Here is a 13,131-nt window from a genome sequence, read left to right on the forward strand (position 1 = left end):
TTATATTTTTAATATTTTAATCGATATTTTCTCTTATATAACAAACATTGTAATATTATCCTTTCAACAATCATGTTATGTTATGTAGTAAGATATCAATGACCATCCAAAATAAAAAGTCAAAAGAATATAATGAAATGTGGCCGACATTTTTTTAACAAGAGGTAAGGAAAATGATGGAGCGGGCGAAGGGAATATCGGGGAAGCCACGTGTTATCCTACTCTACGAAACAAAAAAAGAGGATTTTAAATTGTTAAATTTGCAACGCAAGCCCCCTCATCCAATTATAAAACGACACGTCAGCATCAAAACAGCCCCCTTGCAGACCCACGGTTTTTACCAGATCCAACGAGCGCCAGCTCTAAACCGGCTCCGAGTCGAGCTGCGAAAGTAATAATCACGACTCGGTTCGATTATAAAACGGCGCTTACTTTCACTAAGCCAACACTCCATTGTCGAACTTTTCAATTCGAAATCGGAACAAATGATTCTCTCAGTTTGCTGCGTTTATCTTTAGTCCCACGTGACTCTCTCTCTCTCTGTCTTTGGGTCTCCTTTTTTCTTGTCCAATCTTCTGCATTTTGAATCTCAAATCAGGTGCTTAATTTTACTTGTTTTAGCTTTAATTACTTGGGTTTTTTTTATCTTTAATCTCTTGCATTATGACATGTTTCTTGGGTTTCTAACTCACATTTTTCTTTGGCTTCTCCGTCGCTTTCTTGTTGAATGCCTATAAAATCATGTTTAGTAAAGAAGATTGCTAGAAAAGCAGAACCAATTTTCGGCATTTTCTTTTCCCGTTTTCTGTCGATTTGGGCTTTTTGTCTTTTTATTATTATTATTATTATTTTTCCTTTTGAGTAGAGTGGAATGCTGGGCTCAATTTAGTCAATTTTGACTTAAGAGAGTGTTGATTAAAGATTCTTCTTCCAAGCTTATTTTTCTGAAGTTTTAATCTTATTTTTCTTTGATTCTCAGCTGAGGATTGATAGAAAATCTATCAAATCAGAGCCGCCATGGAAGTAGATGACAAGTTTCTCAACATGGGTTTTCTCATAGTAGCCACTCTCGTAGTGGCCAAGCTCATATCTTTCCTCATAATGCCTAGATCCAAGAAGCGGCTGCCGCCAGTAATCAAAACCTGGCCGGTAATTGGTGGCCTCCTTCGATTCATGAAAGGGCCCATCGTGATGCTCCGGGAGGAGTACCCAAGGCTTGGCAATGTTTTCTCGTTGAGTTTGTTTAACAAGAAGATAACTTTCTTGATTGGGCCTGAGGTTTCAGCACACTTCTTTAAGGCTTCCGAATCAGACCTCAGCCAACAGGAAGTTTATCAGTTCAATGTGCCAACTTTTGGCCCTGGTGTGGTGTTTGATGTGGATTACTCAATAAGGCAAGAGCAGTTCCGGTTCTTTACGGAAGCCCTTAGAGTTAATAAACTCAAGGGTTATGTGGATCAGATGGTCACAGAAACTGAGGTAAGTGATTTGCTACAGATTCGGTTTATGTTAAAATTACTATTTCTGTTGTTTATATTTTGTATATTACTATTATCTGAAAACCCCGTATCTGACCCTAATAAATAAGTGACTCTTACTTGATAGTGTTGTATTATGATATTCTGACAAGTGAAATTGAAGTTTTGACCAACATTCTGTTTCCGGTGGGCAATAAATGAACCTAGTAGAATAGCTGCTTTGTGTATTTCATTTTGGGTTATGTGGACTTGAGATAGTGAACTCAGGAGCCTTCTTAGGAATCTGCATAACTGAAGTTTGAAGTATAATCTGCACATGCTAATAAAGCTGTTTTGAATATTAATATTTCTGTCTTAATAATCAAGTGGCCATTATAGTTCCAAGTTGTTGTGGTTCATATATACTATTATATCTTTCCCCTTTCTTTTTCCCTCCATGAGTAAAAGAGAACATAAGTCGGCTGGTTATTACATGATGATTGCCTGTGAATAACCCACTAAAGTTTAAACATTGGACTGCTCTGATGAATACAATTTATGGGGAAATAAAAGGATGATAAACATTAGGTACATTTGGGAGTCAATTGACACGTTAGTGAAGAAAAACCTGTGACTCTTTTACTGAAACTAAGGTTTCTTTTATGGTTCAATGTTACATGTGTTCACAATGTTGTAACTCCATAGTTCTGATTTTTTTGTCCAATGATCCTGGAATTGGTGCAGGACTACTTCTCAAAATGGGGGGATAGTGGTGAGGTGGACCTCAAGTATGAGCTGGAGCATCTAATCATCTTGACTGCTAGTAGATGTCTCTTGGGTCAAGAAGTGCGTGATAAGCTTTTTGATGATGTGTCTGCACTCTTCCATGATCTTGACAATGGCATGCTCCCTATTAGTGTTATCTTTCCTTACCTTCCTATCCCTGCTCATCGCCGTCGTGACCGGGCTCGAAGGAAGCTTGCAGAAATCTTTGCAAATATCATAGCTTCCCGCAAAAGTGCTGGCAAGTTAGAGAACGACATGTTGCAATGTTTCATTGAATCTAAGTACAAAGATGGTCGCCCAACTACTGAGGCTGAAGTAACCGGGTTGCTCATTGCTGCTCTCTTTGCTGGGCAACATACCAGTTCCATCACCTCTACGTGGACTGGTGCCTATCTCCTCCGTCACAAGGAGTTCCTATCTGCTGTGGTGGAGGAGCAGAAACAACTAATGCAAAAGCATGGGAGCAAGGTTGATCATGACATCTTGTCTGAGATGGACACCTTGTATCGGTGCATTAAGGAAGCCCTGAGACTTCACCCCCCACTGATTATGCTTCTACGAAGCTCACACAGTGATTTTAGTGTAAAAACCCGAGATGGTAAAGAGTACGACATCCCAAAAGGTCATATTGTTGCAACATCACCAGCGTTTGCTAACAGGCTGCCTTACATCTACAAGGATCCAGACACATATGATCCCAATAGATTTTCTGTTGGGAGGGAAGAAGACAAGGTGGCAGGGGCTTTTTCGTATATTTCCTTCGGAGGTGGCAGGCATGGTTGCCTTGGTGAACCGTTTGCTTACCTTCAGATAAAGGCTATATGGAGCCATTTGTTGAGGAATTTTGAATTGGAGCTTGTGTCACCTTTTCCTGAGATTGACTGGAATGCAATGGTGGTTGGCGTGAAAGGTAAGGTGCTGGTTCGATACAAGCGGCGACAGCTTTCTGTTAATTAGCTAGATAATGCTTGTGGGTAACTAGCGGGTTTAATTTATCTTCTTTAGAATGTTGTTGCCCTGTTTTTACTCTGTTTTTGAACTTTGGTATATTTGTTTTACGTAGAGTGCCCTCTGGATTCTATTTATAATGGTTTTTTGTCTATTTCTAGAATATTTATGATTAGTTTATAAGCAAAGTTTGGTTTCGATGTTGTGCACCTGTTGGGGTCCTTGAAGCAATGAAGTTTTTATTAATCTTGATGTTAATTGGAAAGCGCTTGATGGTTCTGTTTTATGCATACTTACTAGAATTGGGCAGCCAGATAAGTACCATAGATTGCTTATTGCACCCATTGTTTTTGATATGTTGAAACAACCGCCACTCTCCCAAGTAGTTGATTGGGTATTCAAAAGGAAAAGCAGGTAAGGTAGTAAGTTATAGAGCTTGAATAATGATTTTGCATTCTAGTCTGCGGGCGGCGACAAGTTCTGTTTGTATCGGAGCAAAACGACTAGTTCTGAACCAACTAGTGCCATTGCTGTGAAATTGAAATAAAGCAAGAAATAAAATGTTGTAGGCAGTTAGGTAATAATAAATCTGATTATACTTTGCGACATCACGGTTTGTGCAACCTGAGATGACTCAGTTGACCTTCATTCTTGGCCTTGCTCGCACTGCACACGATTCCTAAGAAGCTTGGCCTTTCATTCTGATTATTATTGGAGGCATGAGGTAAAACTGTTTCATCTACCCAAAAAGACACTTGAAAAATTCATCATGAGTCAAGGATCTACATCCAGAAAACTTTCTGACTCGAATTGTGTTGCGGGGAGGATATGACTCTGCAACGTGAAAGATTCTAGGAATGACAAATTTTTCCACGTGTGAAGAGGAAACCAGAGTTCATCACTACTAGCAAAAGCAACAGTATAAAACCGTCCTTATATACACGTTACAAAAATTGACACTACCACGGGGGTCTGCCAGACCTTATCGTTTACTTGGCAACACCAAGAAACGTTAAAAACCAATTAGCATAGTGATCCTTAATTTCAAGAATAACTAGAATTTAGTGAATAGGACAATGGCTCTCTAGTTTCTTGACACAGATCCTCCACGTTCTTTGCTCATTGTTTGCAATATTTTCTCCCAGGATGGTTAACTTTTAATCTCGGTATCGAGTATCCACAGTATCAGAGAACCTCCCTGGAACGAAAAGGTGTCTCGTGATTCATTGTCATGATGAATCCATTACCAGCCAAAAACGATAAAAGATAACAAAATTTCTAACCTCAATATATATCCAGTCTCTTAATGTTGTCAGTGAGATGGCAACTTTTGACCAGAAATCAATTTGGAATGATTTTAAGGAGCTCAATATCAAACAGTAGAGTCTTGTCTATAAGCCCTTGGTTCCTGAGCACAAAATCCAAGGCTCGTTGACCCTGTGGAAGGCATCAAAACTGCATCATGTGGGTAAAAGACCATAACACAAGGTATCACCGAAGAGACTTGAATTTTACCGAGAAGGTTGTTGGTCTGGGGCCACTTTTGTTGAAGTCATTTCCAGGATATCCCAGTTCTGGAGGCACTATGATCCTGCATCACTGTGAAGTGAACTGTGAAATTTGAATACAATACGCTCACACAAAAGATAAATGACTTAATCCTGATTTTCTTATATCATAATCAAGGGAAAACGTGCCAAGTATCTGGCATCAACAGGTTCCGGAAGTTTTATAGCTTTCTCATAAAGTGGACTGCGCTGAATTCTGTGCTCAGATTGAGTAGAAGCAGTGGAATGCATTTAGAAGCATTGATCAGGCATCCTTCTCTTACAGTATGCTTTTCTCTTGGTCATCAGAAGACTTATTTGTGACAGATGATGTTGGTAGCCACAGAAGATTTTATAAAAGAGTATGAAATGGGTGAATAGAGCTAATAAACAGGTTCTATGTGTCAGAAAGCAGCACAAGCACCTTCTAATGCCACCCAGAGCCATTCCTGAAACTGCTTCCTCAAAAGCTGGAATTACCTAAATAATTGGAACAGGATGAACACATTCAAACTCTCCATTTTGATTATCCAATTTGTATCACTGAATTGTCTTCAACATCCATCTAAATACCAATATGCAGTTGCACCACATAAAAGGAAAATAACTCAAAAATTTTAAAAAGGGAGAAATATTAACTACTTGAGGAACATGTGAGACCATAAACAAGCATGAATTTTAATCATAGTATGTCATTCCGTTTTAGAGCACAAAAACTAAAATGAAATTAGAAGTGTCTACTACATTCCTGAGTGGTAAGGACAACACTATGTTCTACAACTACTCACCTCTTGGGATCCAAGTCTGAATTTGAAAAAGTCTTTGTCATCTCCCTGCATATTTTAAAACAGATATAATTATGTTTAATCAACTAATACATAATGACGTCGAGTATTAAGATGAGAAACATTATGTACCACAAAGGAACCGCCTTTTGTCTTGTTTCGAGCTTCAAATATGCGGCCGTAATATCCTATAGTGTAACCATCCCAATCAACCTACAATATATAGTTCATAGCTCATAAACTGCTTGAACTAGCTAGGACAAAACAATAATAATAGTTGTGCACTAAATTTGTAGATACAAAAATTATGTTACATTTTCATGTTAAGTAATTGAAATATGATCCTGCGCAACCCGCAAAACTCCAGACTCAATAATATTTGAAGAGATCCCATATGGTTGTATTAACGGTTCTCTTAAGACTATATTGTATCATAGCATAAAGGACATAGGCCGTTTAGAAGGATCTATTTAGGTATCGCTACCATGATACTATGCTATTTTTAACCAATGAGTATCTTTACATTGTCCAAAGGTTCATCCCAGCAAATCAAAGTAGCTAAACAACTATTGAAATTACAAAGAATGCTCGTTACTTTTAAGTGAGATCAACATATTTTATTCTGTCTGAAATTGTCATTGTTTCAACTGGATGCTTATTCTAGATCAAAAATTTGGCTGACAAAAACAATGTACTGTTAACATGCTTTAACCAGTATTTACAAATTGTTACATACCACGACTGTCTGTCCCATCTTTGGCGTAGGGCCATCCCCCACCCGCAAGTCCTACATTCTCATCAAAATTCTGAATAAGAATACACCAATTAAACTATGAATTTTTGAACAGATAACAATGGATATTTTTCCCTTAAATGTACTCCTAATAATTGACCTTGTACTGAAGACCTGATTCGGTTTCTGTGTAGTCTGGAAACCGCATTTTCGTCTTCCCATAATCCTTTCCCCTAAGTGCTGGCACTGTTTTTCCAAATTCCAACCATTTTGTGTCAACTAATTAGCACAAGAGTAAGTATTTCTTATCACTTTAATATTCACCATGTGAAAATTAGTAACAAAGAAGTAGACTTAATTGGTGAAATGCATAAAAAATAAATTCAAATTGATTTAAAACTCGGAATTCTTGATAAAGAAAAAAAATTACTGTCTGTAAATCCAGATGAGGCGGCCATCGCTATTCCATTTTCTTCCTTGGAAGAATCCCAGAATGCTCCAGCTACTAAGCCCACCGCTGCTATTACCACTAATTCTCTTCGCTCAACCAGCTGAGATTGTTGTTGTTGCTGCTGCTGCTGCTGCTGAACTGTAAGAGATGCTATGGGTCCATACCGTCTCTGAAATGAAATAACCAACTAGCAGTACATTTTGCTTTACCATAGATCATAAACTTGGGCGTTAGAATTTATGAGGAAATTGATGCAATGACGGAGAACTTACCCTGGTCGAAGCTCTTCCAGAGAAAAACGTAAGGGATTGCGGCAGAGATCCAGCTACTGAAATTGACGCCATCAAACTATTTTAGTTCCGTGACGGAGGAAAGCCGGTTAGGGAGAGAAACAGAGAGAGTTTCTACGCGGGAAGATGACGGCCTCAGCTTTTTGGAGTGCCTTCTACGGTTCTGCCCCTCATATTTATCGTCTTTATGGGACCCCGCTACATTTTTTTTCCATTTTATATGTGGAGTTTGTAATTTAGTATTTTAAAAAAAATTTAAATTATTTTTTAATAAATTTAAATAATTTTTTATTTTGAATTACGTTCAATTATGATTTATATTTTTTATTTTAAATTAAATAATTTTTTATAATTAATAACAAATTAAGTATTATTTATCAAAATATTACTTATCATTTTATATATTTTTATTTTAAATTAAATAAATTTTATAACTAGCAAAAGATTAATTATCTTCTGTCAAAATATTATTTATTATTTTATATATTTTTATTTTAAATTAAATAAATTTTTATAATTAATGAATGATTAATTATTATTTATCAAAATATCTCTTATTATTTTATATCCATATAATGCTTGACTTGAAAGGTAAAATATATGATTATATTATCATATCACATTATCATCCAATATGTTACATGATATAAAATAACAATGATATTTTAACTAATAAGAGTTAATCAATCATTAGTAAATATATTGTTAAAGTTTTGATTTTCTTAAAGATTTGATTAAACTTTTTTAGAAATTATGTATTGTTTGCAATCCGTTTAATGTTTTCAAAACTGCTAACCAAAGGACTAATTGGATCTTAACATTAATTAAAAAACACAGGTAAGATCCAAGGACAGGGTTTTATGAAGAAACATTGGACCATCAAATTAGCAACGTTGATCAAAATGTTACCATTCATTTAGACAAGTATAATGTTTGACATTCCCACCAAGAACCACAAATATACTGGTATCATACCCACAACAACACATCAGCAACTTCATGATCAGCATGCAATAACAACTTATAAAAGAGACTCAATGAAGGGCAGAAACAAGCACAAATTTAAAATTTCATTAAACAAGCACTATCCCTTTATAATACATTACATTCAACGTCTCACGAAACGCTCACCAACTAAATTTACAGCAGGAACAAAGGACCTGCTTGTTTTATTCAGTTGCAGTGTCAGCAAAACAAGCATATCACAAGGCCTTTACAGGCTAACCAATTTAAGAGAGTTTGCCTTCTCTTGCAAGGTGTCAAGAAGGCTGTCAAAGCTCTTCTTGAAAGCTTCAACTCCCTCGTCTTCGAGCTGTGAGCCTACATAGCCCCAGTCAATCCCCAACTTCTCAAGTGCACTATATATGCCTTCAGCTTCAGACACATTTGTGTCAATTGTCCTTGACACTGTGCCATGATCGATGAAGGCTTGGAGAGCTTGGTCAGGCATGGTTGAAACCTGCAACAGCACAAATGACAACAACGAAATGAATTATTATTCAACTCAGGTTCAAAACCATGTCTTTATTCAAATATTTGTTCAACATGAAGATAGCTCACTGTATCAGGTCCAATTAGAGGAGCAACGTATAGAGTGTCAGGGTAAGCAGGGTTCTTGACACTAGTTGAGGCCCAGAGCAACCTCTGTTTCTTGGCACCCTTCTTCACCAAAGCCTCCCACCTTGGACCAGAGAATTTCTTCTGGTAGAGCTGGTATGCCAGAGCTGCTTGAGCTACCGCAGCCTAAAAAATATTAAGCATGCCACGGCGTGAGCAAATCTTGACATGCAGTGCAATTAATATTCAAAGTGTAAGAACATGTACATGGCAGTTTAGTCACCTTTCCTCGGAGATCAAGGGCCTCTGGTGTGCCAATCTTTTCGAGCATTTTGTCAACGAGAGTGTCTACCCGACTGACAAAGAAGGAAGCAACACTTGTAACCCTAGAGAGATCACTCAGCCCAGAAGCCTCAAGGCCATCCAAGTAAGCATCAATGACAGCTTCATATCTAGCAAGTGAGAATATGAGCTGTGCATACACATAAGAAAAAACGAAACTTTAGACCATGAAAGAAACAAATCTAGTCTAGATTTACATGCAAATATGTCCACAATTTTCTAAAACTTCCCCGAAACAAGTGCAGAAATAAAATAGCCTAAACAGTCAAAAGTGCCAGAAATGTCATGGTTGGAAAGCTCTGTTGATAGGGTTAAAATGGTTCTTGACTTGATTATCAGTCAATGGCCCATCTAAAGCATTAATTCCTAGGATTGGTATAACAGTAACATGTTCATTAAGCACACTTGTGAAACAGACGCATGCAGTACAATACTATGGATAATAGCTACACAATCTAAGTTAAGCAAGTAAATTAGTAGTTAGTAGTAACTTACAGTGACATTGACGCTTATGCCTTTTGAAATAACTTCCTTGATAGAAGGAATGCATGGTGCTGTTGCAGGAATTTTAATGTAGACATTGGGACAATCAACCACTTTATAAAGATATTTAGCCGCCTCAATGGTCCCTTCAGTATCATCAGCGAGTCTGGGAGAAACCTCAACAGAAACATAACCATCACCACCATCTGTTTGATCATAGATTGGCTCAAAAAGTTTACAGGCATCTTGAATGTCCTTCACCACTAACTCCCAATATGCACTTTCGATATCTTTTCCAGACTGTACAAGTTCCCTGAAATTCCAGTAATTTTAAAGATAATGATATGATTATTGAAAAGATCAGAAAGTTCAATTCTCGGTTCTCAAATACCAAGAGATCGTGATAAATGCCAACTCAGGTTAGAAAAGCATGCCTTGTTTTTCCTCTAGCTTCCATTTTCATTTTTCTTTCATGCTTAGGCAATGTGTTTAGCGTATATTATGACAAGAAAAGCAAAGCCTTAATGCAATTGTCTACTTTGATTCATGAATCAACGTCTTATGCTATTCATCACAGAACTTTAAATGATCGGTCACCAAGATTACCTGAATTGATCATTATAAGCATTTGATGACGATATAGCTTTCTGGAAAATCTGCAATCACATTTTTCAAACTCATTGCAGGAGATCACAATTGACAAATAACACAAACTAAAACCATAGCAGGTACTTACCGCTGGGTTACTAGTTACACCTCTAACGCCACTTGCAATCAGTGGCAGCAAATCAGTCACTGGCCTGCAAAGGTTGTCATACCATGGACTCTGCCCTTCTTTTTCATAGAGATCATGTAAAGTAGTCCTCTTAACTGAACTACCATTCCCATCAGGAAGAGAACATCTGACACTGCAATAAAAAAACAGAGTCGGAAAATCAAAGAAGCCTATAAATTGGTAAGGCAAAGTAGCAAGCAAGCAACTAAAATGAAAGCAATGCACCACTTTTTCTTGTAAAATCTCATTCGCAGTGTTACAAAAACACTACGCAATGCTGATAATAGTATATTGTAATTGCTTCTAAAAGGATCCATCTCTGGTCAAAACCCTGACCGACTTACTTGAAAACAACCCTTCCAAATTCCAAATATTAGATCATGGAAAAAGTGTGCAGAGAACAACAAAAGGATTCTCTTTTCAAAAAAAAAAAAATCAAGAGTTACAGAATGTTGACGATAAGAAATGAATCAAAGCAAAGCCATTTAGACGTGAAATCAAGAAATGAAGATCAAAATATCTGCATGCATCAACAAAAACTTCCAAAAAGAGGAAGGTTTAAGACTTTAAGGCCAATCAACATCTAGCACTGTTTACATCACCCAACAAAGAAAGAGGAAAACAAAAAACCCGGAAATCAATTTGAGAAAGGGCGTGGAGGTAGAGCAAATACTTACACCAAAGAGCCCTTTAAAAGGTGGTTGTTCGTCAAGGACAAGCTAGACGATGAAACCAGCTTGGAGCCAAAACCACCGGCGGCACGGAACCCAACGAAGCATTTAAGCGATGAAGAAGATCTGGGTTTGAAAGATGATGAAAGAGATGCGGCAGGGTTGGGATTAGAGAGCTTGGAAATGGTTGCCATAGGGGATAGATCAAAGGATCAGAAAGTGAACAGAGCCGGGGGTGGTTGGTGAACGAAGGAGGCTATGTAAAAAAGATTTTGTTATTTTAACTTTACGATAGGAACGATGAAAAATAAAAGTTGGATGCAGAGTCGTTTTGGCTTATATAGCAAGGGGTCGGAGGTTTGGAAGAGTAGAGAACGGCACCTTTCAATTGACCCAACGGGCAGGTGAAGACATTTCAATTGATGGATGGGTGGGTAGGAGGAAGGGCAATCTCGGAAAACGATTTTAGTTTACCTATTTCTTTTGGATGCAGACTCCATTTCACGCTGACGTCATAATTTTATCTCTGTTTGCTTTGAAGATTTTGTCAAAGCTTTTGCTTCCATTTTTCTTTTATTTTCTAATTTTGCAATTTTTCCTTTTTGTGGATTGACTGACGCAGTCTAATATTTCCCACATAAAATAAAATGACTACTCTAATCAATCCTTCTTTAAAAAAAAATTATCTTTTTAATTCGTACGAAATTGTCTATATTATAGTATAATTCTATCTACCTAATTTATAGTCCAACATAAGAAATAATTTCAATTTATCTTTCTACATTTATAATTTATAAGAGTGTACTTTTTTTGACATGTTAGAGTGTAAATTTATCATTCTATTTATTTTAGTGGTTTAGAGTTTATGTCATTTCAACACTTTACTTTTGAAATTCAAATTTCATTAATTTTCTAATAATTGCAATTTTAGCACTATACTTTTGAAATTGAAAAATGGAGGATTCGAGTTTAACCATTTGAACGGGAAAAATATATATTAACCAAATGTTTGAGCATAAAATTACATTTTTAATTTGTAGCAAATATAGTCAATTGTAACTATAAAGGAATATTTTGTTAAAGTATTCTTGATTGAATGAATTTTAAAATTAAAAAAATGAAGTGGCAAAACAAAATATTGAATGGCAAAGAAAATATCGTTGGGAATACCCAACTTAGAAAAATAAAAATTAAAGTGCCCTTTATTTTAAAATTTTAAAATAATTTCATCAACAAAAATTTTAATTTTTTTTTTTAAGGAAAGAATAAGGAGGGAAAGAAAAGTGGAGGGAAGGGAAGAAAGAAGTGTATAATCTGGCCATCTAGCACCAATTTGGAGTCATCGGCCAAATTTGCTTAGGTGAGAGAGAATAGGGGTGGTAGAAGAAGAAAAGAGAGAGGGAGAGCCCATGAAAAGAAAAAGAGTAAAAGGAGCGAAAAATGAAAAAAAAAAAAGAAGAAAAGGGAAGGGAGAGGGAAAGCGTCGCGCCAAATACTTTAGAAGAAGTATATATGATACTTCAATCTCACGTCGGGTGAGTTTGGGATCTCAAGAGATTTAGGTGGACATTGCATATCTTGTTAAGTTAAATGAGAGAGGATAATGATTTTATAACAAAGAAGTATTAGAGAGTATCCTATTTACACTCAATTTTAGAAAGGAGGTAAATCGGGTGATCGATAGAGACAAAGGCATCATCGAATTGGGTTGGAGAAAGAGTTGCACCAAATGCTTTAGATAAAATAAGCAAAGTGTTTTAATCTCACATCAAGAAGATATTAGGAGGTTTATGGACATGTTACGCATCTCATCAAGTTAATCAAGAGAAGGTAATGATCTTACAACAAAGTGGTACTAGAGCGAACCTTGCCTACACCCAATCTATGCCAACACCTCTAAAAGGGAGGCAAATAGGGTGATTGATGCCAACGAAAAGGAAAATTTCAAAACTTTACAAGTATGGTCGTTGCACATCTATACTCGTCATGCTTACATGTTTGATAGAAAAGAGAGAAAGGAAAAAGAAAGGAAGGACTTGCAATGATAGAAAAAGAAAAGGAAGAATGAGATAGAATTAGGGAAGAGAACAAGTGTTGAAGCATGACCACATGGAGAGGAGAAAGTAAAAACAGAAAAGAAAAAAATTTTTAAATTTTCACATGAAAATTCCACCTCATTATTTTCACTTTATTTTTTTGAAATCAATAAATTTATTATTTTTTATTATTAAATAATAATATTCTATGAAATATTATTTTTTGGTTACAATTGATTGTATTTGTTTGAAATTTAAAAGCATAGTGCT

The 13,131-nt window shown here is 36.4% G+C and overlaps 3 protein-coding genes across 3 annotated transcripts; 1 reads left to right on the forward strand and 2 right to left on the reverse strand.

Annotated features, from left to right (window-relative positions):
• Positions 1-438: 438 nt before the first annotated feature.
• On the forward strand, positions 439-3,447 carry CYP51G1 (CYTOCHROME P450 51G1). Its single transcript, XM_021441664.2, has 3 exons — positions 439-598; positions 980-1,479; positions 2,202-3,447. Exons 2-3 carry the CDS (start codon positions 1,018-1,020, stop codon positions 3,198-3,200), a joined length of 1,461 nt encoding a protein of 486 aa, XP_021297339.1. The 5' UTR covers positions 439-598; positions 980-1,017; the 3' UTR covers positions 3,201-3,447.
• A 317-nt stretch (positions 3,448-3,764) lies between these two features.
• On the reverse strand, positions 3,765-7,170 carry LOC110425789 (FKBP-like peptidyl-prolyl cis-trans isomerase family protein). Its single transcript, XM_021440809.2, has 10 exons — positions 6,980-7,170; positions 6,687-6,876; positions 6,417-6,502; positions 6,260-6,310; positions 5,656-5,736; positions 5,527-5,571; positions 5,163-5,218; positions 4,707-4,782; positions 4,475-4,628; positions 3,765-4,389 (listed from the first exon to the last, which is right to left on the reverse strand). Exons 1-9 carry the CDS (start codon positions 7,049-7,051, stop codon positions 4,533-4,535), a joined length of 753 nt encoding a protein of 250 aa, XP_021296484.1. The 5' UTR covers positions 7,052-7,170; the 3' UTR covers positions 3,765-4,389; positions 4,475-4,532.
• Positions 7,171-8,040: 870 nt separating this feature from the next.
• TRA2 (Aldolase-type TIM barrel family protein) lies at positions 8,041-11,183 on the reverse strand. The gene is made up of 7 exons (XM_021442110.2): positions 10,832-11,183; positions 10,116-10,287; positions 9,986-10,035; positions 9,392-9,692; positions 8,838-9,026; positions 8,558-8,740; positions 8,041-8,456 (listed from the first exon to the last, which is right to left on the reverse strand). The coding sequence occupies exons 1-7, from the start codon at positions 11,017-11,019 to the stop codon at positions 8,211-8,213; spliced, it is 1,329 nt and encodes a 442-aa protein (XP_021297785.1). The 5' UTR covers positions 11,020-11,183; the 3' UTR covers positions 8,041-8,210.
• Between the last annotated feature and the right edge of the window lie 1,948 nt (positions 11,184-13,131).

The sequence above is a fragment of the Theobroma umbraticum genome, unplaced genomic scaffold (genome assembly GCF_002168275.2).
Source record: "Theobroma umbraticum cultivar Fairchild unplaced genomic scaffold, ASM216827v3 scaffold_30.0, whole genome shotgun sequence".
In the NCBI taxonomy this organism is placed as follows: domain Eukaryota; kingdom Viridiplantae; phylum Streptophyta; class Magnoliopsida; order Malvales; family Malvaceae; genus Theobroma; species Theobroma umbraticum.